The sequence below is a fragment of the Trypanosoma grayi genome, assembly GCF_000691245.1.
Source record: "Trypanosoma grayi strain ANR4 Tgr_73_V1, whole genome shotgun sequence".
NCBI classification, from domain to species: domain Eukaryota; phylum Euglenozoa; class Kinetoplastea; order Trypanosomatida; family Trypanosomatidae; genus Trypanosoma; species Trypanosoma grayi.
The window spans coordinates 14,024-37,072 of NW_008825692.1; the positions used below are offsets into that span (position 1 = coordinate 14,024).

General features: G+C 51.4%; 14 protein-coding genes across 14 annotated transcripts in view; all 14 read right to left on the bottom strand.

Moving 5' to 3' along the window:
- The window catches only part of DQ04_00731060 (putative nucleoporin (NUP54/57)), a gene marked incomplete at both ends in the record, with an annotated part of 1,842 nt that extends 261 nt beyond the window's left edge, over positions 1-1,581 (bottom strand). Inside the window, one exon of the mRNA XM_009309603.1 lies at positions 1-1,581. This exon is cut by the window's left edge and continues 261 nt beyond it. Coding sequence (XP_009307878.1) covers positions 1-1,581 — 1,581 coding nt within the window.
- A 260-nt stretch (positions 1,582-1,841) lies between these two features.
- DQ04_00731070 (hypothetical protein) lies at positions 1,842-3,047 on the bottom strand (the record flags this gene model as incomplete). Its single annotated transcript, XM_009309604.1, has 1 exon — positions 1,842-3,047. One exon carries the CDS (start codon positions 3,045-3,047, stop codon positions 1,842-1,844), a length of 1,206 nt encoding a protein of 401 aa, XP_009307879.1.
- A 194-nt stretch (positions 3,048-3,241) lies between these two features.
- DQ04_00731080 (hypothetical protein) lies at positions 3,242-3,661 on the bottom strand (the record flags this gene model as incomplete). The annotated part of the gene is made up of 1 exon (XM_009309605.1): positions 3,242-3,661. The coding sequence occupies one exon, from the start codon at positions 3,659-3,661 to the stop codon at positions 3,242-3,244; it is 420 nt and encodes a 139-aa protein (XP_009307880.1).
- A 204-nt stretch (positions 3,662-3,865) lies between these two features.
- On the bottom strand, positions 3,866-5,248 carry DQ04_00731090 (hypothetical protein; the record flags this gene model as incomplete). The annotated part of the gene is made up of 1 exon (XM_009309606.1): positions 3,866-5,248. The coding sequence occupies one exon, from the start codon at positions 5,246-5,248 to the stop codon at positions 3,866-3,868; it is 1,383 nt and encodes a 460-aa protein (XP_009307881.1).
- A 606-nt stretch (positions 5,249-5,854) lies between these two features.
- On the bottom strand, positions 5,855-7,408 carry DQ04_00731100 (hypothetical protein; the record flags this gene model as incomplete). The annotated part of the gene is made up of 1 exon (XM_009309607.1): positions 5,855-7,408. The coding sequence occupies one exon, from the start codon at positions 7,406-7,408 to the stop codon at positions 5,855-5,857; it is 1,554 nt and encodes a 517-aa protein (XP_009307882.1).
- A 228-nt stretch (positions 7,409-7,636) lies between these two features.
- Positions 7,637-8,713, bottom strand: DQ04_00731110 (hypothetical protein; the record flags this gene model as incomplete). The annotated part of the gene is made up of 1 exon (XM_009309608.1): positions 7,637-8,713. One exon carries the CDS (start codon positions 8,711-8,713, stop codon positions 7,637-7,639), a length of 1,077 nt encoding a protein of 358 aa, XP_009307883.1.
- Positions 8,714-9,453: 740 nt separating this feature from the next.
- On the bottom strand, positions 9,454-10,266 carry DQ04_00731120 (putative high mobility group protein; the record flags this gene model as incomplete). Its single annotated transcript, XM_009309609.1, has 1 exon — positions 9,454-10,266. The coding sequence occupies one exon, from the start codon at positions 10,264-10,266 to the stop codon at positions 9,454-9,456; it is 813 nt and encodes a 270-aa protein (XP_009307884.1).
- A 580-nt stretch (positions 10,267-10,846) lies between these two features.
- DQ04_00731130 (hypothetical protein) lies at positions 10,847-12,286 on the bottom strand (the record flags this gene model as incomplete). Its single annotated transcript, XM_009309610.1, has 1 exon — positions 10,847-12,286. One exon carries the CDS (start codon positions 12,284-12,286, stop codon positions 10,847-10,849), a length of 1,440 nt encoding a protein of 479 aa, XP_009307885.1.
- Positions 12,287-12,489: 203 nt separating this feature from the next.
- DQ04_00731140 (U2 small nuclear ribonucleoprotein B) lies at positions 12,490-12,834 on the bottom strand (the record flags this gene model as incomplete). Its single annotated transcript, XM_009309611.1, has 1 exon — positions 12,490-12,834. The coding sequence occupies one exon, from the start codon at positions 12,832-12,834 to the stop codon at positions 12,490-12,492; it is 345 nt and encodes a 114-aa protein (XP_009307886.1).
- A 2,135-nt stretch (positions 12,835-14,969) lies between these two features.
- DQ04_00731150 (choline transporter-like protein) lies at positions 14,970-16,928 on the bottom strand (the record flags this gene model as incomplete). Its single annotated transcript, XM_009309612.1, has 1 exon — positions 14,970-16,928. The coding sequence occupies one exon, from the start codon at positions 16,926-16,928 to the stop codon at positions 14,970-14,972; it is 1,959 nt and encodes a 652-aa protein (XP_009307887.1).
- A 456-nt stretch (positions 16,929-17,384) lies between these two features.
- DQ04_00731160 (cytochrome b5) lies at positions 17,385-17,912 on the bottom strand (the record flags this gene model as incomplete). The annotated part of the gene is made up of 1 exon (XM_009309613.1): positions 17,385-17,912. The coding sequence occupies one exon, from the start codon at positions 17,910-17,912 to the stop codon at positions 17,385-17,387; it is 528 nt and encodes a 175-aa protein (XP_009307888.1).
- Positions 17,913-18,772: 860 nt separating this feature from the next.
- DQ04_00731170 (succinate dehydrogenase flavoprotein subunit) lies at positions 18,773-20,239 on the bottom strand (the record flags this gene model as incomplete). Its single annotated transcript, XM_009309614.1, has 1 exon — positions 18,773-20,239. The coding sequence occupies one exon, from the start codon at positions 20,237-20,239 to the stop codon at positions 18,773-18,775; it is 1,467 nt and encodes a 488-aa protein (XP_009307889.1).
- A 188-nt stretch (positions 20,240-20,427) lies between these two features.
- Positions 20,428-20,964, bottom strand: DQ04_00731180 (putative ADP-ribosylation factor 3; the record flags this gene model as incomplete). Its single annotated transcript, XM_009309615.1, has 1 exon — positions 20,428-20,964. One exon carries the CDS (start codon positions 20,962-20,964, stop codon positions 20,428-20,430), a length of 537 nt encoding a protein of 178 aa, XP_009307890.1.
- A 224-nt stretch (positions 20,965-21,188) lies between these two features.
- Positions 21,189-21,992, bottom strand: DQ04_00731190 (ADP-ribosylation factor-like protein 3A; the record flags this gene model as incomplete). Its single annotated transcript, XM_009309616.1, has 1 exon — positions 21,189-21,992. The coding sequence occupies one exon, from the start codon at positions 21,990-21,992 to the stop codon at positions 21,189-21,191; it is 804 nt and encodes a 267-aa protein (XP_009307891.1).
- Between the last annotated feature and the right edge of the window lie 1,057 nt (positions 21,993-23,049).

The window sequence follows — 23,049 nt, forward strand, 5'->3', positions numbered from 1 at the left end:
AGCAGCTGCGGTACTGCCAGCCGTTGCACCGGGCGCAGCAGCGGCACCAAAGCCGGTAGCAGTTCCGGAAGCAGCTGCGGCACCAAAGCCGGTAGCAGTGCTGGGGGCGGCTGCCGGAGCTGTGGCCTGCCGTTGACGCTCGAGCAACACATCATACTGCATTCTGCGCTCCCCGTTCCCCATGGCGCCTAAACGATCTAGACCGACAGACCGTCTATGGATGTCACCAATCGTCTCGTAATCGACGTCGGCAACTGGTGATGCAGTGGCCGGGTGAAGGGAAAACGGCCTTTTGGGCCCCATAGGTGATTGTCGCTGCTGTTGGGCAAGCAGCACCTCAGCCTCAGAGGCTCCATACAAGTGAGCGAAAAGATCACGAGCGACATCCACCCTTGCGTGGAGCCGAGATGTCCACGCAGCCAAATTAAGAAGGGCTGTGAGCTCGTTGCTAAGAGTGGTGTTCATCTGCGCAACTGGATGCGAAGACACTGTGGACACTCTGCCGGTTGTAGCCTCCGATGGGTCCTGACCTGCGGTGTATCGTGCAAAAAGTGCAGTGGAAGAAGATGGCTCTGTGGCGGCGTTGGCGGTGCTGTTGTCCGCAGCGGCCACGCGCTTTTGCCTTTGTCCGTTAGGTAGTACAGCAAGTTCCAGCTCCGTCACAGCTGCAGAGATCTCTTCCATGCGAGCCTGAATCTCGCGGAGGCAACGCTGAAACGGCTCGGATGGAGGTTCAGATCGATTGCCACTGCGTCGCTGCATGAAATCTTTTTCTGCCAGCGGCTCCCACACATGCTTGGAGTACTGGGCAACCTCCTCCTCACACTCCTCCAGGAGAGCACTGAGGTGCTGCGCGTGAGTTTCCCGCTCGAAGCAGTCAACGCGAATCGCGTCCACGGTGTTCTCTCCAGTTGCAAGCTGACCCAACTTTTTCTGCAATTCCCTGTAGCTCAAGGAACTACCAGAACCAGGCCCCACAGAATCGGTTAAGAAGGACTCCACAAAGCGTTTGGCCTCGTGTTCGTCCTGAATGAAATTGTGCAGCTCCATCAAGTGTTGCTGCAGTGCCGGAGGCAATTCCTCAAACAGCACATCATCGCGAAGAGTTGCGAAGTTCACGCTGCGCGACCAGTCAGTGGAGAATCCGGGTCCTTTTATACCCTTGTACGGTGGCACCTGCGGCTGACCCCCGATCGCTGTTCCAGTGCCGAATCCTTTATTGGCGCCAAAGCCGCCAAAGCCGCTTGATGCGCCACCAAAGCCACCAGTTGTAGCGGTGGTATTCGCACCAAAGCCACCAGTTGTAGCGGTGGTATTCGCACCAAAGCCACCAGTTGTAGCGGTGGTATTCGCACCAAAGCCACCAGTTGTAGCGGTGGTATTCGCACCAAAGCCACCAGTTGTAGCGGTGGTATTCGCACCAAAGCCACCAGTTGTAGCGGTGGTACTCGCACCAAAACCACCAGTTGTGGTATTGGTGCCAAAGCCACTGAAGCCTGCAGTAGGCGCACTCTTCCCAGCAGATGCTGCAGGGGCAGTCGCGAACCCTGTGCCCGCTGATGCCTGTCCGATGCCAAACATACCTTAATAACTACGCGCAGATAAAAGAGTGAGAAATGTGTGTGTGTGTGTGTGTGTGTGTGTGTGTTTATACGCACCCGCCAATCACCATTCAGGATCATTGAGCCCACAAGGGGGAAAAAATACAGCAATCTTCGGTTAGCTAAAAGATTTGGGCGTGGAAGGAAACGCCACTCTATGATTATCTTGCCCAACCACGGCATGGCAGGGCTCCTGGCCCCACTCTATGAGCAAAGGTAAAAAGTAAGAAAAATAAAACGTCAACACACCCCACCACATTTAGTAGCGTGACAAATCCTCCATGGCATATTATTGTGCCCTTCCAAAACGCCAATAGTGCTCCATTCATCGCGGTATGCCAGCGCCTTCCTTACACGGTCTTCCCGGTGAGGTAGCGTCGTCACGACGGCCTTAGCGCTCATCCGCCCACATCCAACAGTATTCATAACCTGGGGCAGCATCTTCACACCACATGAATTCCCCACCGCAACTGGTGTTATCTGCGGCTGGTGAAGACGCCCTGCTCCGCGAGCAGAAAGGAACCTGTCCTCCAGGCTTGCACACAACTCGCACTGCCGTCGAGAGCCACTGCTGCTACTGCTTGTCACATGTCTTTGGGGGCTCCCGTGATGGCGGCCGCGCGGCGGATGCACTTCACAGCCCTTAACGCGACTGGTGCAGTGCCCACCCCGAAGTTCTTTCTCTTCCCGTATTCGTCTAGCCCCGTCAAGCCGCTCTTTTGGTCTCCTCCGTGGTGGAGGCAAAGAGGGAGGAGGAGGAGGAGGAGGAGGAGAAAGCAACTCCTTTTTCCTGCACCCACTGAGCAGCCACTTTTCCATGCGCTGGCGGCAGAGAAAGCTACGAATTTCTAGCGGCAGACTGTCCTCACCGCCACTGTCAACAAGGTGCAAGGCGACGCCAAGAAGTCTCTCCAGGGCACGCAAATGCGTCCTGTAACGATCACGTCGCTCAGGTGTCACGATGAAGTTTTCCCACATCCTCTCCTGAGAACGCTGCAGTCCCTCTCCCCTAGAGTCCGCTGCGTCGGGTGACAAGGGCGGTGAACCCTGCTTGTGCGCCGGCGGTTCCCCATCGGCACTCGACGACACTGCAGATACACTAGGTGAAACGCACCGGGTTTGTTGTTGCTTTTGCGCGACCTCTCCTCGTGGCGCGTGTGTGTGCCCAAGCAGAGCATCAGGCCTCTCGCTGTTGGAAGAAAAAACAGAGATTTCGTTGGGGCTCGCCACCGAATGTCTACTTGGTGTATGCCCTTCACAGCACGACGAGTCAGATGTGGCACTTGACGGACATCTGTGAAGACCGTCTCCCAGCATATCATTGATGTCCGCCTCATCTATGCCGACTGAGCGGAGTGTCTCCCTAACAATGTTCACATCCACGTCGGTGTGGCACAGCAGGCTGGACAAGTAATCCGTGTACGCGTCTTCAAAAGACTCCAGCATAGACACAGTATAACTGCGCGAGTCAGGCCCTCTTTTTGTTTTTCTTCCTTCACCAAAGGAAAATGACACACAATACAAAGAAAGAGTTGATGTAAAAGGTGGTTTGTTTCCGCAAGGACCGCACGTAGAGTTCTCATCCCCTCTTAGGAATGGTACAACGCATCAAAACACTTGACTCACCCATGAAACCATATTTAGTCGTTGTTGTCCTTCCTCCTTTCAGAGAGTTGCCGTGCCCCTTCTTCTGCAGCCAGCAACGCTTCCTCGACATACGTGACGTCCTGCGCGACTTTTCGTATGTCGTTGAGGAGACCCTCCAGGCCCTCGACTGCGGCGGCCATTGCAGTCATGCCCTTCAGCAAGTCGTTTAAAGATGTCATTGCCCCGCGCAGCTGCTCCTCAAGATAGATCACGCCTTGCAATAAAGCTGCGCTGTTCTCCACTGTTGCGCTCCCGGCCTTGGCCGCGCAGCTCTCGTACGACGCCACAAGTTCTCCGAACTCACGCGCCAGACCCGCGGCGGACACTTCGAGTCTCTTCACATCGGCGTCCAGAGGCATCACACCGCTAGGCGTCGAACTAGGCGACATTGTGGGGTCGCTAAAGGTGGGCATTTAAGCATCCGCCTCGGTTGTGGTCATATCAAGACAAATGAAATTTAAAAACAAGAACGAAGAGGAAAGCAGACCTGATGTGTTGTAGTGTAGCACTCTGCAGGGGATAGCGCTGCTTCGTCCACATTGAATGAAGAGTTGTCGTTTATTACCAGTCGCCAATGATTATACGACGCCTCTTTTCACTTCACGCCTCCACACCACTCAGTGCTTGCTTCTTCTCCCAGTACATGTCATGTGCGATGGTAGCCTTGAAGTCTCATTCTGTGTATTGTCCTCGTCGTCATCGCCCTCCGTTTCCCATTCATCATCGCTATCATCTTCGTCCTCTCCCTCCCTTCCCTCGTTCTCATCCCCTCCAGTTCTACGTTTCTGCTGCTGATGATGTTGCTTCATTTCTCCTTCCGCTTGATCTCCAAGCTGGCTACTTCCAGAAGGCCCCTTGGCTCCAGCAGGTGCGCCATGATTCCCCAGACTCGCCGCCAACTGCTGCAGCTTGTTGAACAGCATGCGGTCAAACCCCGCATTCTCCAGATCGTCATCCTCTTCCTCATCCCCATAATCCTCATCTTCGCCCTCTTCATACCCATCGTACATGCCTTCGTCTGCGTACATCAACCCCTGATCGGTTGCCAGCATTTCCGCCATGCGGGCCTCCATGCGGCTGCCGTAGCCGGCCGCGTCGTCCTGGTCGAGGTACGCCATGAGATCCACTTCAGCCGCGTCGTCGTCCGCGTTGTCGCCCCAGCCCATCTCGAAGCGTTCCTCCCCCTCATCGTTATCATAATCATCCGCATCATAATCCTCCTCTTCCGTGGGGTAGTGGCGGCGGCGGCGTCGAGGGGCACTCAGCCGCCGGTCCAGTTCCGTCGTGCGGGAGAAGAACCGCGCGTAGATTTCATCAATTGTCGCACGCTGCTGCACCTGGTGGCCAGTGTTTTGGTCGGCAGCAGCAAGCGCGCGCCCGCCGCTCTGTGGCTCCACGAGGTGTGCGGCTATGCGACGATGACGTAACTTTTCGCGCTCATTCGAGATGTCAAGGTAATCCACCGCGCCCTCAAGGATGTGCGCAAAGTCAGCGAGTGTGAGCTGCTTCCCCCTCGCATGCTCCTTCATCACCTTTCCGTGAACCACTGCCTCCACCAAACTGTCACGCGCTCCTTTCGCCATCTCAGTGGCAATGTGATAATTAAGTGACACGTTCGTCTCTTCCGAATCTGAGCTGTCCTCCTCGACGCTGGCGCCTTCCTCGTGCGCCGGGCCGTGTAGTTGTTGCAGCAATTCTCGTGCCAACCGCAGAGCTTGCGCGCGCTCTTCTGTGGAGAGAGCACCAGTGTGCATGGCTTCGGCACTGACGTTGGGAGCCGTCATAGACATCTTTGCAGGGAATTTTACATCAGGATCAAAAAGTGGGGACCCCGAAACGTCGCCGAACAATTCATCGTCCCGCTTGGACTCGGACCGCCTCTTCCACCAAGCATAAAGCGTCAGTGAAACGGCTATTGAGCCGACAGTGGTGGCGGCAAGGGAAATGATGCAAGCTTTCTTACGAGTTGCAAGTGACTCTTGAAGCACCCCAGCAAGCATGTGGCGTCGTCAGGACAACTATGGCTTATATGTCTTCACTCCACCTCCGCGGCACGTGGGCAATGAAGGCCTACTGTATTGCTGCAAGAGCACAAATGTAACGAAAGGCATGAGTCGTACAAAGGGAGAATATCAACCGATAAAATTTGAATGGGGGGAGATATAAAGGGACTGCGCGGGGGGAGAAAGGTTTTATTCCACTCCGCTGTCAGTTTCTCGTTAGTGTATCCAATACTGCATGTGGAATAGACAGTTCTGTCCCATTAGGGTTACTTGAGCACGCCAAAGAGAAAGTAAGCTGAGCAGCCAGTCGCCGCGTGTTGCGTTCGTAATGAGGCAACGAGCTGCACGACGGATGCATCACTCCACTACACGCATGCAGAAAAGGACATTACGAGATGTCGCTCCAGTTTCTCGCAGCCGCCCAGCACATGGAATTCAGCAAAAACTGTCAACAGAAAAGGGATACAGCGGCGACAGATTCTCTGATTTTTTTTCTTTTTTCACTCTGTTAGTACATCCAAGAATATCACCGTTATAAAAACTTTAAACGTGAAATATGATCCAGGCAGATTGTCGTTGTAAATGGAGCTCTGCGCATGCCCGTCAACTCAGCAGGTACGCCAGTACTGTGACAATAAATCCCAACAATAGAAGCATTATATTCAGAAACTGCTCCTTACGCGCCTGCACAGTGTCCTCTGACAGGGGAGAGCCCATGCCAGTCACGGAACCCCCGAGGTCATCATCTACATTAGCCACGGCAGTTGCTGGAGAAAACAGCGGCTGCGCCGCGGGATGCCGCAGGATGCCGCGGCCACCGCCACTACCACCACGGCCATAGCCCCTGCCTCTTCCGCCGCCTCTGCCCCCACGTCCACGTCCACCACGGCCACCACGACCACGGCCTCCACGGCCTCCACTCACCGCCGGCCGCGGCAGTCGAGGCCGCAGACTAGGCACGACAGCCAGTGGCATTGATGGTTGCCGCGGGGCCTCTGTGTACGTGCTGCCACGGTTGTAGTGCACAAAGGAGCACTTCACCACAACGTGAGAACGCCGAGTCCGGCACCAACGGCCACACGTGTCGGTGCCACTCTTTAGACGTTGCAGGGCGATGTTGTCATGAAGCTCCGCTTCAAAGTAGCCGACCTTCAGCTCGGGGCTTCCCACGAAGACGATGCCGGGAAGAAGGTGCAGCGCCGTACATGTGGTGGCGTCGTGCCCCTCGCTTCCTGCAGCATCAGCATCAGTACAGAATGCAGTCCCGGCCGCCTGCGACGGCTTGCTGAGCAAAGCAACGCGCGCCGGATTGTTCACCAGCATGTTGATGCGCACATAGCAGTCACCCACCATCACCGCTCGGTTGGTCAGGTGGAGCTTGGGGCACTTCAGGATATTGTGCGGGCGCGGGAGGGTGCACATGGTGACCGTTGCCTTGGGATTCCCGCGCAGTTTCTTCTGCGCCGCCGTGAAGCCCANGTTGTGCACGAAGGCAGATGCCGCGTACCGCCTGCCGCGGATGAAGAACGTGCCCTTTTTGGACGCGGCACTCTGGTCCTCATCGCCCGGTGGCTCGTAGTCGCCCTCCTCTTCCTCCTCCTGCTCCTCATCGCCCGCATAATCCTCCTCCTCCTCCTCCTCGTTGAATTCCTCATCGTTCTCCTCGTCGTAGGTCTCTTCCTCATCCCTCAAATCGTCCTCCTCCTCATCTTCTTCCTCTTCCTGATCTTCTTCCTCTTCCTCCTCTCTCTCTTCTTCTTCTTCCACTTGTTCTTCTTCGTCTTCCTTTTCCTCGTCCCCTTCTCTTTGTTCTTCCTCCTCCACGTCGGCAGGGCCGGTCTCCGCCTCTTGCTGACTTGGTTGTTCCTGCCGTTCCGTTAACGCCGACCTCTCGGTGTTCTCGTCGCGGGACAAAGTCGCATCAACAACGGTCTGCTGCGCCTCACCCGTATGGGTGGCAGTCGCACGCATCGTAGCGACGCTCGGTTCACGCTCCTCATCGTAGCACGGCGCCGGTGGGTTGTCATCAGCTGAAGGCAGAAGCGGTGGTGCCTTTGGAGCATCTTCCTCTACTGCATCATGCGCTGGTGGCGAGAGCACAGCCGCGCCACGATCACTGTGCGGCGTTGCGGCCTCCGTGTCTGTGGTGTGTTGCATGTCTCCACTCTCTTCTAGACCCCCTTCAATGTGGGAGAGCCTCGGGCAGGTCAAACAAACAGTTAAGAATGCGGAGTGGGAAAGAGAGAACGTCACTACCACAAAGAGACAATAAAACTTTTGGGGGGCGTGCATAACTTTTCCACGTCATTACTTTAGCCTAATCCATTCACTCATGTATTAACGCATTTTCTTTCGGCCGCGCACTTCGTTCAGAAGTCAACTACATCACAGTGGAAGCGCAACGCCATTGTACAGCAGCATGCCTACGACTACGAGCAAACCCAGCAGATGTGCCACGCTGCCGTGGTCCCCTAACGTCACCGCCGAAAGTCCAGCAAGGCATGCGGTGAGCGTGAGACCCCACGTCGTCGGGTGCGTGGGGAGCAGCCAGCGGATGCCGCCCGCAGCGCCACACGCCGCCGGAAGCAGCATGCCTACGAAGTACAGCACGGCCAGCGCGAGGGCGGTGCACCACACTTGGTAGCGCTCGCCAGCGTCGGTGAACGCTGTGGGAAATGTGCGTCCCGTGACCATGTCGAGCACGTCCCGCCTCATAACAGCCACCACGCCCGCGACAGCGCCAGTGACGTCCAGCTCCTCCTCAAGAAGCACGGAGGCAGTGAGGAGACTCACAGCACGGAACCAGAAGCAGGCAAAGGCTCCGATGAAAGCAGGAATTGTTAGAAGAGGCAGCGGCACACGCCACGAACAATCCCACCGCATGCTTCGCCACACATGCACCAGCCATCCGGCAACAATAGCTCCTTGCAGTGGAAGCGCCCGCACCAGCACCACCTTCACCAGCGGCCACGCCGCAGAGACCTTGCTGGTGTGTAACGGCACAGGCGGGTCGCTGATCAAGTACGGCGGGTGGTGAAGCCACTTACCGCCAAATGAAACCACAGCAATATTGATGCATGTGAAGAAACCCAAGAGGCTTAAAGCCCGCCTCCGTGAGATGAGTTCAAAAAATCCCGCGAATGGCGCAATCACAACACAAGGTGCAACGAAGAATACCAAGAGCAGCGTTGTGGTGAAGAAGCAAGGAGCAGTGACAACAGCTCCATCTGCAAGCGCCGAGTATGTGTCGTGGAACAGGAACAATAAATGATAGTAGAAAGCAATCATTATACCAATTGGGGCGATGAACCAAGACAATTGAAGGTGCTCGTTGTACTCAACGTGAGTCGTGTACGCTTGAAACTGTTTGCCATGTGTCAGCTCCCGCACACAATTCTCCGAGTAAAGTCGCGACTCTCGGCTGTGAAACCGATGCAGCGGCATACGCTCACAGCTCGGCATTTTTACCCACCCCCTGTTCCTTGTCTGTGTCACCTATGGCAGTGTCGCCTTGAACCACTTGTCCCAGAGATACAACACGGAGCAAGAGCATATGTACACATAGATGCGCGTACACAGACACAGAGAGAACCAATCCACTGCGCATCAACGGCCCTCAGGGGTATTGATGCGTGCGCGCCTTCAGAAGAGCGAGCAAATGTATATAATAAAAAAAAAGAAAAGATAGTTGAGGTCACCCTATTTCCCTTTGGGAGCTAATGTTTCCTTGCCTTGTTTTCTTCAGCATTTGCCACATTTTTATTTTGGTGCCTCTTCCCCCCCCCCCCCCCCNACGCACACACAGACACCTCATCCTTCCCTTTTTACCTCTGTTGTGTCCACAACACGGTTCCCCCTCTGCAAGGCTACTCCGCTCTGTGTACGTTTGTGCGTCGGATTGACCCTCTCTGTTTTCCTCACTTTGCCGTCAAACCGCTCAGCCCAAACGCAACCAACCGGAAAGAACTCTATAAAGTAACACAATAAAAGGATCAGCACGCGCAGCGTAGGTGAAGGAAGAGTAAATGAAGCACTCAAAAATGACAAGCTGTATCAGTTCCTCTTCTTCTTTCTCTATCTGTCTCTGTAATGTGTCCGTGTCTATCCATTAGCACACAGAAAACGCGCCACATCTCACCTTTCTCCGTTCCCCGGCCGCTTCACCGAGCTATTTACGTGCATATTGTGTGCATGTTTCTGCCTTAGTTAGCCCTCGCCGCCATCTCGCGTTGGTAGCGCTCCTTGTCCTTCTCTGCCATGGCATTGAACGGCTTTCGTGCGTCTTCCGAGAGATTCTTCCACGCAGCGCCAGCCCCCTTCGCCGTCTCCGCGACACCGAGGTTGGGGTTCTTCTTGCGGAAATCATTCGCAAAGAAAATGTACGCAGACATGGGCCGCTTCGGCGCGTTCTCGTCCTTCGTCTTGACCTTGCCGCCACCGCGCTTGTACACCTCGCCGCCGCACTTCTTGTACTCACTGAGCTCCTGTTCGAAGCGCTTCTTGTCGTTGTCGGCCATCTTCTTGTACTTCTCCTTCACAGCCTCCGACGCGTCGGCCCACATCTTGCCCAGTCTCTGCAGGATTTCGGTGTTCTTCATGTCGGGGCTCTCAGCCTTGATCTTGTCGCGGTGGTCGTTACCGAAGAGAATGTAGGCGGAGAGCGCTGCCTTCGGGTAGTCGTCTGGCTTTTTTTCCTTCTTAGCACGCTTTGCGTCCTTGGCGTCGGCCTTGGGGCTGCTGCTGCGCTTCTTGCCCTTGCCGCCAATGGCGCTTGCCGCCTTCTTCTCCTTTAAGGCATTCTCCAGTTGCTTCTTGAACTCGGGGAGCTGCATAAGCTTGGAGGTTATTTGATCTAGAGCAGCCTTGTGTGATGTGAACTCAATGCGGTACCGCGCCTCCAGGCGCAGGCGCAGAATCTTGTTCGTGAGGAAGTTAACACCCTCCTCACGCATGATGCTCGCAACGACATCCTCGATGTCAGCTGGAAGAGGACCTGACTTGAGTTCGGACGACATTCTTACCCTGGATGTCGAAAGCGGCTCTTTCTGCTTCTGCTGCTGTAAAAGTGAATCTACAAGAGTCTCTTGGTAGAGTAAAACAAAAAAAAAAAATAAGACGGAGAAGATGTGACGATAAGGGAAGAAGGTCATACAAAGAGCAGTGGTGCCATTTAACGCTTATAGTTCATGTTGGTATCGAGCACCAAAAATGAGCGATCGAAAATAATCTGCGTTTTGCAACAAGTCAACTCGTTTCTCGTGGTTCTCTCTTTCCCTTTCTGTGAGTGTATGTGTATGTGTCTGTGCGTATGTGTGTGTATTTTGTACAAGAATGGGAAAACAAAAATCTTCTTGCAACGGAGTAAAACGAAGCCTATCTGCTTCGTAGGAAGAGGACCGCAGAGCCAACACAAGGCCCAAAGAGCATGATTCTAACGTCTACACCCCCACATGTTCCTCTCCCTTTGCTCCGTTATAACTGCAATTTTCCTTTGAAGTTTTTATCCGTCACAGACCGCTGTATTCGCAGGTGTGCCTATTTTTGCCCCCACACCGAGGTAGTGTGCTGCACCCGTGATTCGAAAAGAGCACTAAACTACCACACACCCTTCACGTCAAAGGGGATACAATATCGTTGAACCTTCTCGTAAGCATGGCACGGGCGAAACTTCACCACAAGTTGCCGAAGCTTCTGCTCACAGGCCTGCCGCGGGGAATTGGTGCTTCTCACCTCTGCCCACTCTTCAATTCTGTCGTTCGTCTTTACACTCGTGGAGCGCTCCCGCGACAACGTTTTCTCCAGGCACATGTCAGTTGATCCACGCGACGGCGTGCCGTTCATTTCCACTGGCACAGTGGGCACCGGGCTCTCCGAGTCAGTAAGAAATAACACCTTATCAAGGTAACCCCACCTATGTGGAGAGTTGCTTGTGCAAACAAGGACCGATAAAAAACACTGCACGTTCTGCACAACCAGCCTCGACACGAAGCCAGCACCTCCGCGGCCGAACACACTGGCAAGGTCATTCCCATTGCTGTCGCCACTCGAGGCTCGTCGGCCACCAGCACCACCACTTTCACCGCCCTCGCTTACCTCCTCCACGACTGTCGTATAGTTCACCTCTGCCAAAGCCATTTCAAGGCGCTCCAGCACTTCCATGATCTCGCGGTAATATAACTTCTCCTGTATATTTAATACATGCCCATCACGCTGCTTTTCGTCGAGTCGTCCTTGTTCCCTTTTGAGCTCCCGCGCAATCCCATCCACGTAACCTGTTTGAATGCGCAGTGCACGCTCACCTATCCTCGAGAGGCCCATCTCCGACTCGTTCAGGGCAGAGTCCAGCGAAAGGATGCTTTCACCAGTATGTCGCTGTAGCGCAAAAGTTAGACGACCGTGTGCAATGTGGAGGAATGAGTCACCCCCTTCACATTTCGGCGTTGTACCTTGCGATAAAGAGGGGCATTGACACCCCATTGAAAATCTCGCCGTTTGTGCCTGAAACTTGGCATCCGCAGCACCGGTGATATGCCTCGTGGCGTCAACGTCTTTGGCCTCCCCAGCCGCCGCAGTGGTGGGAAATGGAGGATGTACCTGCTGTGACGCACGTCTTGACGGCGGCGCTACACAGTGGCCATTGACGCAATGCCGTTTACCCGCTAACTGTTTCTCTCTGTCGGGGTTTCCAGTCGTTGTCCCTGCACTTGGGAGCACCGGTGTCTGTCCATCTTGATTTAGGTGTTTCTCCAACAGAGAGCGCAGCCGCAGGAGAAGCACAGCACTCTCTGTAGCGAAATCGACCGCATCCTCATCGGCCGTCATGTGCGGCTTCGCACCATTTACCTTTCTCCCCATAATCCGCGCATTCGACCCCACTGGCTTGGGAAAAGATGCGGATGGTGGCGCAGGAGCAAGAATAGCACGTGTGCGCAACGACGATGTCAAGAATCGTGACACAAGGCTGCTGTAGCGTTCTAAGAATTCGTTAATAAGCTGTTCAGCACCTTGCTCCTCATCTATTATTGTTTTAGCCATCTTATGTGCACGCTTGGCCGAGTCAGCTCAGGCCTCTAGGTGTCCTGCAGGGTATGAAAGAGATTCAAAAAGGTTAGAGAAAAAAATTGAGGACAGGTGCCAAAAGAAAAAAAATGGCTCAACTGTGCGAGACCCACCTATCAAGGATAGATGGCAAAAATAGGCAGTGTGATTGAAGATATATATATATATATATACCTCTCTTAACTCTCACGCCGCCGCTTTACACCCGACTCCCGCTCACGCCGCATATCCCTGCGCCGTCTCTCACCGGGGTCAGCACTAAATGACTGCCGCTTGGCGTAGAAGGCCTGCGTCACTCGACCGTAGAACTGCCGCTCGTTCAGTTCGCGGCGGGCACTCGTGGCAGTGGCCACATCGGCAAAGACAACAAAGGCCTGCCCATACATGCCGACGCTTTTACGGTACGACACCTCCAGCACAGGGCCAAACTGCGTGCAGTACAAGTACAGTGCGCGACGCATTTCTTCTGCTGACACCTTGTCCGGCAGACCACGTATGTAGATTGTCTGCTTGGGCTCACCCATTGCTGTCTCTTTGCAGCTATACCACAGGAATGGTCTAGGTCTTACTTCCCTAAAGACGAGAAAGAAAAAGCGTATGATATTTACCCTCTTTTGTCTTCGCCACAGACTGTGTTCAAATCAATAGACCAAAAGGCAATCCCACCCATTAATATATTTAAAAAGATACATCAAAGGGAAATTAAGGCGACCACAGCACCCTTCGTTAGATCCTTCTCGGGACTCATTATCAGAAGAGACTCAAAGGAAAATGAATATTAGAAGATAGAAACTATGATCACGGTCTATGTATTCTTGCATAGGATATTTTTTTTTTAAACGTACCAGCATCAAAAACAAACTGTTCCCTGCATGGCTTAGAGCTGATATACCAGCTCTCCGCCGACCCGGGTCTGCACAACGTTCCCTGAAGAAGTGTTGTACAGAACATTCTGGAGGATTTCCTCCAGAGCTGTCTTCACCATAAAGCACCTTCACGTTTCTGGCGCGTGCGTCCAAGCCAATCGCCAGTCTGTGAAACGCCTATCCAGGTGCAATTTTATTATCTTCAGATCAAGGGCCACGTCGCCCTGTGTCGTCGCATGGTCACAAGGCTTTAATGAACTTAGCTCGGCAGCCGTTCCAGTGTCATTTCACTCCCTTACGTCATTGCTGGAATTGGCGCAATCCTCCAGTGCACAGGGAGTCACAACACTGTAACGACAGCAGTCAAGGAAGGAGGGGTTGTGCCTAGCCCAATGTGGAGGTTTTTGTGGGCAGGAAGTCACAGGAACACCACGGCTAAAGAAGACATTCATGTCCTCGGTCGACAGGAAGTTCGACCACACCTAAATACCGCGCCTCGTCACGAAGCCCGTCTCTTCCAACGCGGATGCATCGTATTTATTGAATCAGTTAATATTGCAATGGTGTTCCTAATACCCCCCCCCCCTGAGCAGCACACCTGCACATGGCACTTGTGTTGCTGCCCAACTTCTCCCAATTCCCCGAAGAGTCTCTGTGGCGCACGCTGGGAGAAAACGTGGCTCAGCAGGCGGGGGCCCCAGTCGGTGGTCGTTGCTTTTCAGAGCCTTGACAGCACCAATGAAGACGACGTTCTTCTCAACAGAATCGGCAGCAGTGGCGTCCCGGTAGAATTCCGGGCATTTCTTTACAACTTTCTTTGCCACACGACCAACCACTGATCGCCGGATGTTCCGTAAGCAAACCTTTGTGTGTTGTACGCTCCGATCCACGTCACTGGAGCCGTAGTACGCAGCGGTGGAACCACCCCGTTCGCCAGTATTGTTTCTACTAATGTTACGTTTGCAAGGTTAGCAAAGGCTACATCCCTTAACATTGCTTCCAGCGGAAGCGTTACCTTTTGCAGCCAAACGTTCAGGGACAAGTAAAGGCACTTCTCTGCCTGTGGCCGCCGCGGCGCGTGGACGTGCAGGTCGATGAGGCCCGAAACAAGATATTGGCGGGGACCCAGCGTCACCAGTTTGCCGGCTGCAGTGGTTTGCTTCCAGATGTTTGATGCCGCTGTAGTCGCTGTCCGACGGGTGCAGAATACGTTCAATAGTGCCCTCCGCCCCACTGGTCACCATCAGAACGTTTCTCAACGCCTCGAGTCTAGCCAGCCACAGTGCGTGAAAACGCAGTTCGAGAAAACGTTGTCATCATGAACCAAGAAAACTCACTTTTTTTTGTTTGATTGTTTTCATTTTTTTTCTTTCTCGAAATGCGGTGCTTTGGCCCTTCCATCCAGAGAAAAAGGCAAAGAAAAAAACACTTATACACTTGTGTATGTATATATATATATATATATATACGTATAGACACAAAAACAAAATAGTCTGTAAAAATCAAGCATAGACTGCAAAATGTATAGAGCCTCCGTTCAACCTTTTCCACGCGTTTTGATACGTATTGCAGAAATAATTGTCAGGGATATGGAACAAGACAATGGGCAAAATGGGGATCGTGGTTTTTTTGTTGTTGTCTACTTGTGTCACGTGTTGTTTTTCTTTTTTGCTGTTGTTGTTGTCGTTTCTGTTGTTTTGCTGCTCATGTGCCTGTGTACGGATAGAGTGTCCTTTCATTTTCATGTTTCATTTGACCAAAACTATCAACACCCCGCAGTGGCGACACGAAAATTATCTCTCCAATTCATTCCCATCGTCTCTTGTTGATGTTATGTAGCGCACGTTCCCATACAAGCAGGTCACATATCCGTCATTTTGAATTAGGCATTCTTCCATCGTTGACGGCCGCAGGCGAAACTGCGTTGGAGATGTCGTCAGAGCCTCCTCCAAACTCTCCCAGTAGAAGAGGGGCCGCTCAGCGCCATTGAACGTAATCAGATCGTAACAGAAACACAGCAGAAGAGTCTGTACACTCGCCGAGTAGACATCCGCGAAAAGAGACGTGACTGTGTATGACATCACTGCGAGGTACATGACAGGGGCTACAGTATTTGCCTGCGGCTCCGTGTCGTCGTTGGCTCTCCAGAGCCAGAAAGCGCCGACCGCTGTTGTAGCGAACGTCAAAAGCGCTTTGGTGTAAAAAAAAATTATTTCGCTGAGGATGCCGAGAGAGAGAATTGTGGGATTGCGGTGCAGCAGAGTGGTAGCATGTCGTGCGGAAGAAAAAAATGGCTCACCCGTCAGGGCGGTCACGAAGAACGCCTTCTCGCTGAGGGCACGTGCCGCTGATTCGAATAAGTCAATAAAGCAGTGACAACAACAAAACAAGAAGGAGGTGGTATCCCTCTTGCAAAAACAACTGCACAGCCGCCTCAACGGTAATCGAAGGAACAGCCGCGCAACACGAAGGGGTGCGGTAAGAATGGCGCCCAAGGCCAGGGTGCCAAGGTGATACCTCAGCGTGGTGCGGACCGACCACCGCACGGCGTCACGCGGGGCTGACTTCACACTCCCAGGCTCTGACCAGTACCACTGGGTGACTATTAAAGCCACTATGAGAGTCACGCCAGCGTTCAACACTGCTGCCCACCAGAGCAAGACACACACGCTGTATGCATGTCCCGCAATCGCCCATGCATCGGCGGACTTTATCACCGCCACGTGGTATACTTCACCATCCCACTGCACGGCCTCGACGCCTGGATTGGGATAGGAATACAACATGGCTGTGGTAAAGAAAAAAATCGTCCACATTACGACCTCTAAAAACGAACCCACAAGCGGAACACTTAGCATGGAGGGCATAGCTATCACTGCTTTACTCGCCTCCTCAATGATCGTGCACCCCAAACGGATACTTTTCCAAAAGTACATAAGCATGCAGGCATATACGAAGCTTACAAAAAGCGACAGAATGCCCCCAGACAGCCACACATATCGATAGTCACCCGCGACTGTCTTGAACCGCCAAAGCATGGCAAAGCCACATGCTGTTAGCATAAAAAAGAATGACGATGCTGTGATGGCTACAATAGGTCTCGCAGCATACCGCATCGACTGCGCCCACACAGAAGACAGAGTGAGGCACAGAAAGAACACGGCGAAGAACACAAACCATTGATCATGCAAGGTTCTCAATAGGCCAAAGATGAAGTTATCAATTTGCACCGCATCCGACACCAGATCCTTCATCAGGACTCGTTGAGATTCACATGCTGCGGAATGGCCACAATCAAGCGTCTTAGAATCAGGCACACACCGCCACAACTGCACCGAGGAGTTAAACTGCACCGAAAACACTGTGGGAAAATTGCTCAAACCTCCGTACGTCACTACGGTGTCTCCCGCAGATGGGCACCCCTTGACACAAATTCCCATGTTGGTCACACCTGTAAAAAAAACGTTGGTCGCCGAATTGAGCTGGAATGGATACCACAAAAACCGCATTGATTCCCACTCATACGAAGTGATATTTAATCGGTTCGGCTCAAGAGGACGACCACAAACGTTCCCGTTGTAATCTACGCCGCGCAGCACCATATCAGGTCGGCCGCCCCAGGATACGAATACGGCAAGGATGTCCATGCCGCAAAGGACAACCACAAATGCGATGAACGCCCACACATCAGTATACAAGCGAGGGGCGTGGCGGCCTAACTCATAGACGCCGAGCCGAATGTACTTTCCCATTCTATATGCCAATTTCTACAATTAAGAGAAAATATCCCCGGTTCCCCTCAGAACACTTTGTCAACCCAAGAGGGTGATCCCATCATGTAAGGAAACAAAAAAAGAAAAAAGAAAAAAGAATTGTACCGCTATCAGCATCGTCACACAACAGACACAACCAGATGTAGGAAAGCATCCACAGTTTTCGGAAATGAGTTCGAGGCATTTCCTCAAAATATGCTTCTGTGCAGTCAGTCTTTACTGTTGTGGTGGTTGTTGTTGTTGTTGTTATTCTTGGTTTGCTTGAAACTGAAAGGGATTCTTGCTCCCATTTGGTACACCTGAAGCTAAATGAATATTCGGTTGAACGCACCGCACCAAACGCAGTAGTAACTCTTTTGGGGTGCCTATTAATCACAAGAGTGTCACACAGCCTGCACTGGTATGAATTATCAAGATGGGGGAAACATTCAAATCCTACAAAAGTAGCGGTGGAGCCGCTAGCCGTACTGGTTGACGGTATGAGCATTCGACGCATCGGCGCTCCGGAACTGGTTCAGATGTACTACCGCGCGTCTCCACAGTGCTCGTACAGCAGCAATCGCCACCCCCGTCGCACTCGCGCATAGCGCAGGCGTGGTTTACTGGCGATGACTCTGGTGAGACATCTCCCTCGGGAGAACTGGTCATACATGTGCCCTCGTCTTCTTCAAACTTATCACATCCTTCTGGAGACAGCACGCCAATCTTGTACGATTTCCACGCCTTCCGTGTGGCGCGGCTGTGGTAGTAGTAGTCCTCGGTGCAGTCCCTCACACCACCACCTCGGCGCAGGAGCGCAGAGGCGCCACCGGGGTGAGATTCGACGATGGAAGTGACATCATATACAGAGTCGCCTGCAACAATCCAGAGCGAGAAGCGGTCGTTGTGCTGGCGCACCTCATCCATAGTAAGCGTCGGCCACTTCTCCGCGAAGCCTACAAAGCGCAGAAGAGAGTCAAACATAACTGCGACTTCTCAACCTCCTGTGTTAACCAGAAAGAAGGAACAACCGCAATGTTGTGTACTTGCAGAGATACTGAGAGCGTTTAGCAGATCAGGTTCACACCGCATTCATTCGCGCACCTTTCAAAAAAAAAAAAAANAATAATAATAATAATACGATAACGTTGAAAAAGGGCAAACACTTCCCTTTCCGCCGAAGTGATCTTGCTGTAGTACCAAGACGCAACCTAGCATTACACATCAAACGGCTATATATCCCATTCCACTTCCCTAGACTCCACCCCATCCCTGGCCCATATGCGGGAAATTGAGCATCCTATGGCAATCCTCTTAAAGTAATGTCAGTGATGTGCGTTTGGTTTTTTTACGCAAATAAGCGTACCTAAAGGTCTCAGATTTCTTTTTTTATCGCACACGTCACGGTGGATCCGCAACAACGGGTAAATGGTGGTCCCGAATTCGTATTCAGCCTTCTTCAGCTAACGCGGGCCCTCTTGGACATGGCTACACGGCACAGCTAGATTTAAAACAAGAAAAAGAAACAAGGCAGCGCACATCCAAAGCAAAGCATGTTTTTCACCCCAAGAAAAACAAGCAAATACAACTTATCCGGTAAAAACACGCAACAAGCAGTGCAATTTCACGTCCCCTTTCCCCCTCAATTTTTGCAGAACACCATTGGCCATCATTGCTGACGCGCTGCTTCCTACTATTCTAGCCACCTAAACAAAATCGGGCGCTGAAAATGAAAAAGACCTCTTTTGTTTGCTTGTCAAGAAAAAGCAGGTGAATCTTCTCATTTTTCCCTTCACGCGGAAACCGGTAGTCGCGTTTTCAAGTAGAATCCTATGTATAATCAACTAGACGTCATGACACAAACTCTTCTTCAACCCAGACAACTGACGGAAGTCCTTGTCGGAATTGCTGATGAGTCCCAGCCTCTTATTTGCCTCTCCCCTCGCAAGATAGGCACGCCACATGTAAATGTATTCGTTTGCTCTGATCACTTTATTCAAGATCTCCATAGCCTCAGTGAGACGGTCCAACTGCGTCAAAGCAACTGCAGCGCTGACCTGTGTCCGGTACAGAAGCTGCTGTGCCAGTTTACGACTTATCTCGTTTTGCCCCACAGCATATGATTCGTCACCAGCCGCGTTGGCAGAAACTGGGGCGGCCTTCAAGACCTTCATGGCTTCAAAGTAAGATTCATCAGCCTTTGCAAGAATGCCCTCTGGGCCAGGACCGAATTTCGCGCGGAGTTCAGCAAGGTGGTTTTTGCTTCCGGACGAAGAAGAGAGAAACTTTCGTAGTTCTTCTTCAGGGGCGTAAAACGGCTGAGGTGGGACCGACTTCCTTACCTTCTCAAGCATCTCATCATCAAGAGCGGCTGAACTGGGGGCGTGGATGTGAATGATCCCTTCCTTGATTTCCTTTGCCTTTTCGGACCCCCAATCATTGTACTCGCCATCCAACGGAAAGTAATCGTGAAAATGGTGGTGGATGTGCGCCGCCTCAAGGATGTAGGCTAATTCAACAGCCTCTTCGTCTGTTACAGAGATTCCAAGATCCTTCTTGAATGTAGAGAATGTAATTTGAAGTGACTCATCTTCCACAATACTTTTAATACTTTCTTCCAGCAGTTTTGAAGCGGAGGGTTTCAAGCCTTTGGTGTCATGAGCACGAGTCAGCTGAAAAGCCAACAATGAGGGTGGATATATGTTCTCGCCAGAAGCCACTTCCGTGGAAATCTTGGCCTTTCCCAAAGATGCAATAAAATTCTTGATTTTTGCTTCTATACCACGAAAGGTGTCGTAGGCCTTTTCCGCATCCCCTTCATAGAGACAATACTCAGCCGCAGCCATCTCAACTAACCAGCATCCAGGAGAAGCTGCTTTCAAGTCTTCATAGTCTTGACGAAGTGCGGAGCGCAGTGTAGACACGTCTATCTCTGTTGTTCCCCCGTCCACTCGCAGTGCTGCCTCCTTCATATCCAAAACGTCATTCCTCGCTTGAAGACGAATTCCAATTGCAAGGCGCCTTAAGTCGCTGTCCTTAATCTCAGGGAGGATTTTGTCAATCTCCTCAATTGCAGCCTCTGGATTCTTGCAACGCACGTAGAACGCAGCCCTTCCCACCACACTTGCTGTTCCAGGCAACCCTTGGCCTTTGGTCTTTGTAATGATGGAATTGATAGCACTAATATTTGGAGTCCGGTTCCCTCGATCACCCACAAGACGCTTTACAATGCCTCTGGAAGAAACAGATGAAGCAAGCACCGGTCGGTGTGACGCAAGAGCGGCACGACATACCGTCCCAACAGAGAACATTGTAATCGAACTTTAAATAAGCCTGGAGAGCTGAAAAAAAAAACGAAAGAAAAGAAAAACGCAGAACGAAACAAATCAATGCTTGCAGGGAAGCATAATCCATACCCTTACATCACAAAAAGGAGAATCGTATTATGACACTGTGTTTTCTACCTTACAACAAGAAGCTCTATTTCAGTCACATTCACCTACTTCTTCAGATTCTTCACAGCCCATTCCAGACCCTCGTTGAGACCCTCTCCGGTTTTCGCGCTGCATTTCTGAATAGACCACGTACGATCACGAAGGCTCTGTAAGTTCAAAGCAGTGCTGACGTCTTCAGGAGACAAAGCAGTTGCCAGATCACACTTATTGGCAAAAACAAGGAAAGGAGCTTCTCGCAGCTTCTCCTCTTGAAGAAGAGTTTCAAGCTCGGCGGCAGTCTCGCTTAAACGGCGCTTGTCCGCGGAGTCCACAACATATATGAGGCAGTCCACTTCATCGAAGTAGTTAGGCCAGTATGCTCGAATTGCCTTTTGGCCGCCAATATCCCACATATTTAGCTTAAAGCCCTCACAATTGATAGATTTGATATTGAAACCCTGTGTGGCCTGAGTCGTGGTTGGATCTTCATCTGAAAGCTTGCGGAGAATAGAGGTTTTGCCAGCGTTGTCCAATCCAAGAATAAGAATACGTGGCTCCTTATCATTGCGCTTCAGCTTCCTCAACAGAGTAAGAAGACCCATTGCCGTAATGCTTAGTCTTACCTTTTCACGTGTGGTCTTTTGTCTTTTCTTTTTTTTTTTTGCTTTGTTTCCTCTTTAAGAAAACGAGAGGTGATGATGAACAAAAAAAGACCATCAAAGGAGGACGAAAAAAATTTTTTGTATCTCAGATAGGGGCTTGAGACGTTCGGCGACACTCCACCAACAGTACAAATGTCATAACAGTAGCGATATGAAAGACGCAACTACTCTATTCTTTGTCTTTTCCTCGCATTTTCATCACCTCTTCGTTCTAGCAGATAGGAAGGCACATTCAAAGCTGTTCTGTACCGCACTGAACTAAAGTTAAACTTGTCTTCATACCACGACTGGGCAAAAGTTGTATAATAGCACGGACGAGAAGAGCCAAGCCGATTGCCCAAGCCACGATGCAACACTCTATAATCAAACAGCAATGCCTTCCCAAGAGGAATAGTTGGTGTTACCGATTTTTGTTTCAGTGGAGATCTAGAATGCCATTCCCCACGATGAGATCCGGCAAAAAACTCTGTGCCATTGTTCTTGTCAACCGGAACAAGTGGGATAAACACATTGATGGCGTACGGATAAAGGTCAACCACATTGCTTAACGGAGGCCCATCTGTATGAAGACTTTGGGTTGAGCTTCCAGGAAGTGAATAAAAGCATCCGGTCGAGATCGATTTCTTGGGTGCCCTAGTCACTCTTCCTGCGGGAGTCAACAGCACATCTAGGCAGGTCCACAATAAGTCACACTTCCCAATGACACTGAGTACCTCCTTTTCAATCTGAGGTGATATCAGTTCAAACCTGCCCTTCCCTCTCTGTCTGAAATTGGAAAAGCCACTCTCAAGGCTAGGTATTTTGGTCGAATACTCCAATTCTGCTTCGTAAGCACGCATAAATGCAGTAAAATAACGATCCGCATTGGCTTTATATTTCACAAGCGTTTCAATAATGGCCTTCCTTTCGCTCGCACTATTGGCAAGTGAAATTACGCAGAAGCCATCACGAAGAAATTTCACTGCCATTGAGTTTTGTTGAATACGTGAAGGATATGGCGTCGATGAAATCCCAGACAAACAACAAATGCAAGGGCTCAGCCCTTCTTTACTTACACCAGTCTCAGTCAAATAGCATTTGCGATGAAACAGTCGTCCACATACCTTGCACCGAATTGCACTTTGTGCCGCTCGGGTGTTTAGCTGCACAGCACACCGCCAACAAACGTTTGTTGGCGGCGGTGGCGCAGACCTCAATCCTGACATTGTTCTGGCAAAGGGCCTATCCACAGAAATCAACTCGTCCAAAGCAACCAAAAAAAAAAAAAATGATCCGTGCCATCCAAGCTGTAATATGTAATCTATTATCGAAAAAAAGTTGGTATTTTTTTCTTGTTTTTTAAGGCAGGGAAACATAAAACTCAAACCCAACTTCAACCATACTACTACAATGCGTGAAGTCGCATGAGTGCGAGACCTCCCCAATGAATTAGACGCAGAGCCCCATAAGAAAAGGGAAGCCATACAGGGATGTCAACTTGACTCCTCAGATGTCTTATTACCTGGATATGCTAGCAACCTCGTTTAGCCTGAAACTGGAATGCACGAAAGAAGATGCATATTTATTGCTGAGCCTATAGGTAGACAAGCGTGTATTCTCAGTGGAAGCTTGCTCAGAGCAGACACTAAATCAGATCATCCTGCGGTCCCATCTATTGGCTTTCACCATGATGGGTTCAATCAACTTACGAAGCAGGTCATCGATAGAACCACTTCAATCATAAGACATCAATTTTTCAGAGAGGTCCCCTTTTAACAAATACACTAAGCTCCGCATTTTGGACAATATTTTAATCAGCCGTCTTTGATCCTTTACCTGTGGGAGCATTGCCCCTCACAGAACGATTGTCCCATAGTAATTCTGCTTGAGGTTACAAATAGTGTGCTTATGCAACGCTTCCGGTGCACCCCATACGCAGGCGAATCAAGCATAACTAACCAGGAAATCGATCCCTCTGCGAAAACGCCACTTCACTGCTGAAGCAGCGCTCTTCGGCACTGTCAGGATCAACGAAGCGGATATTTA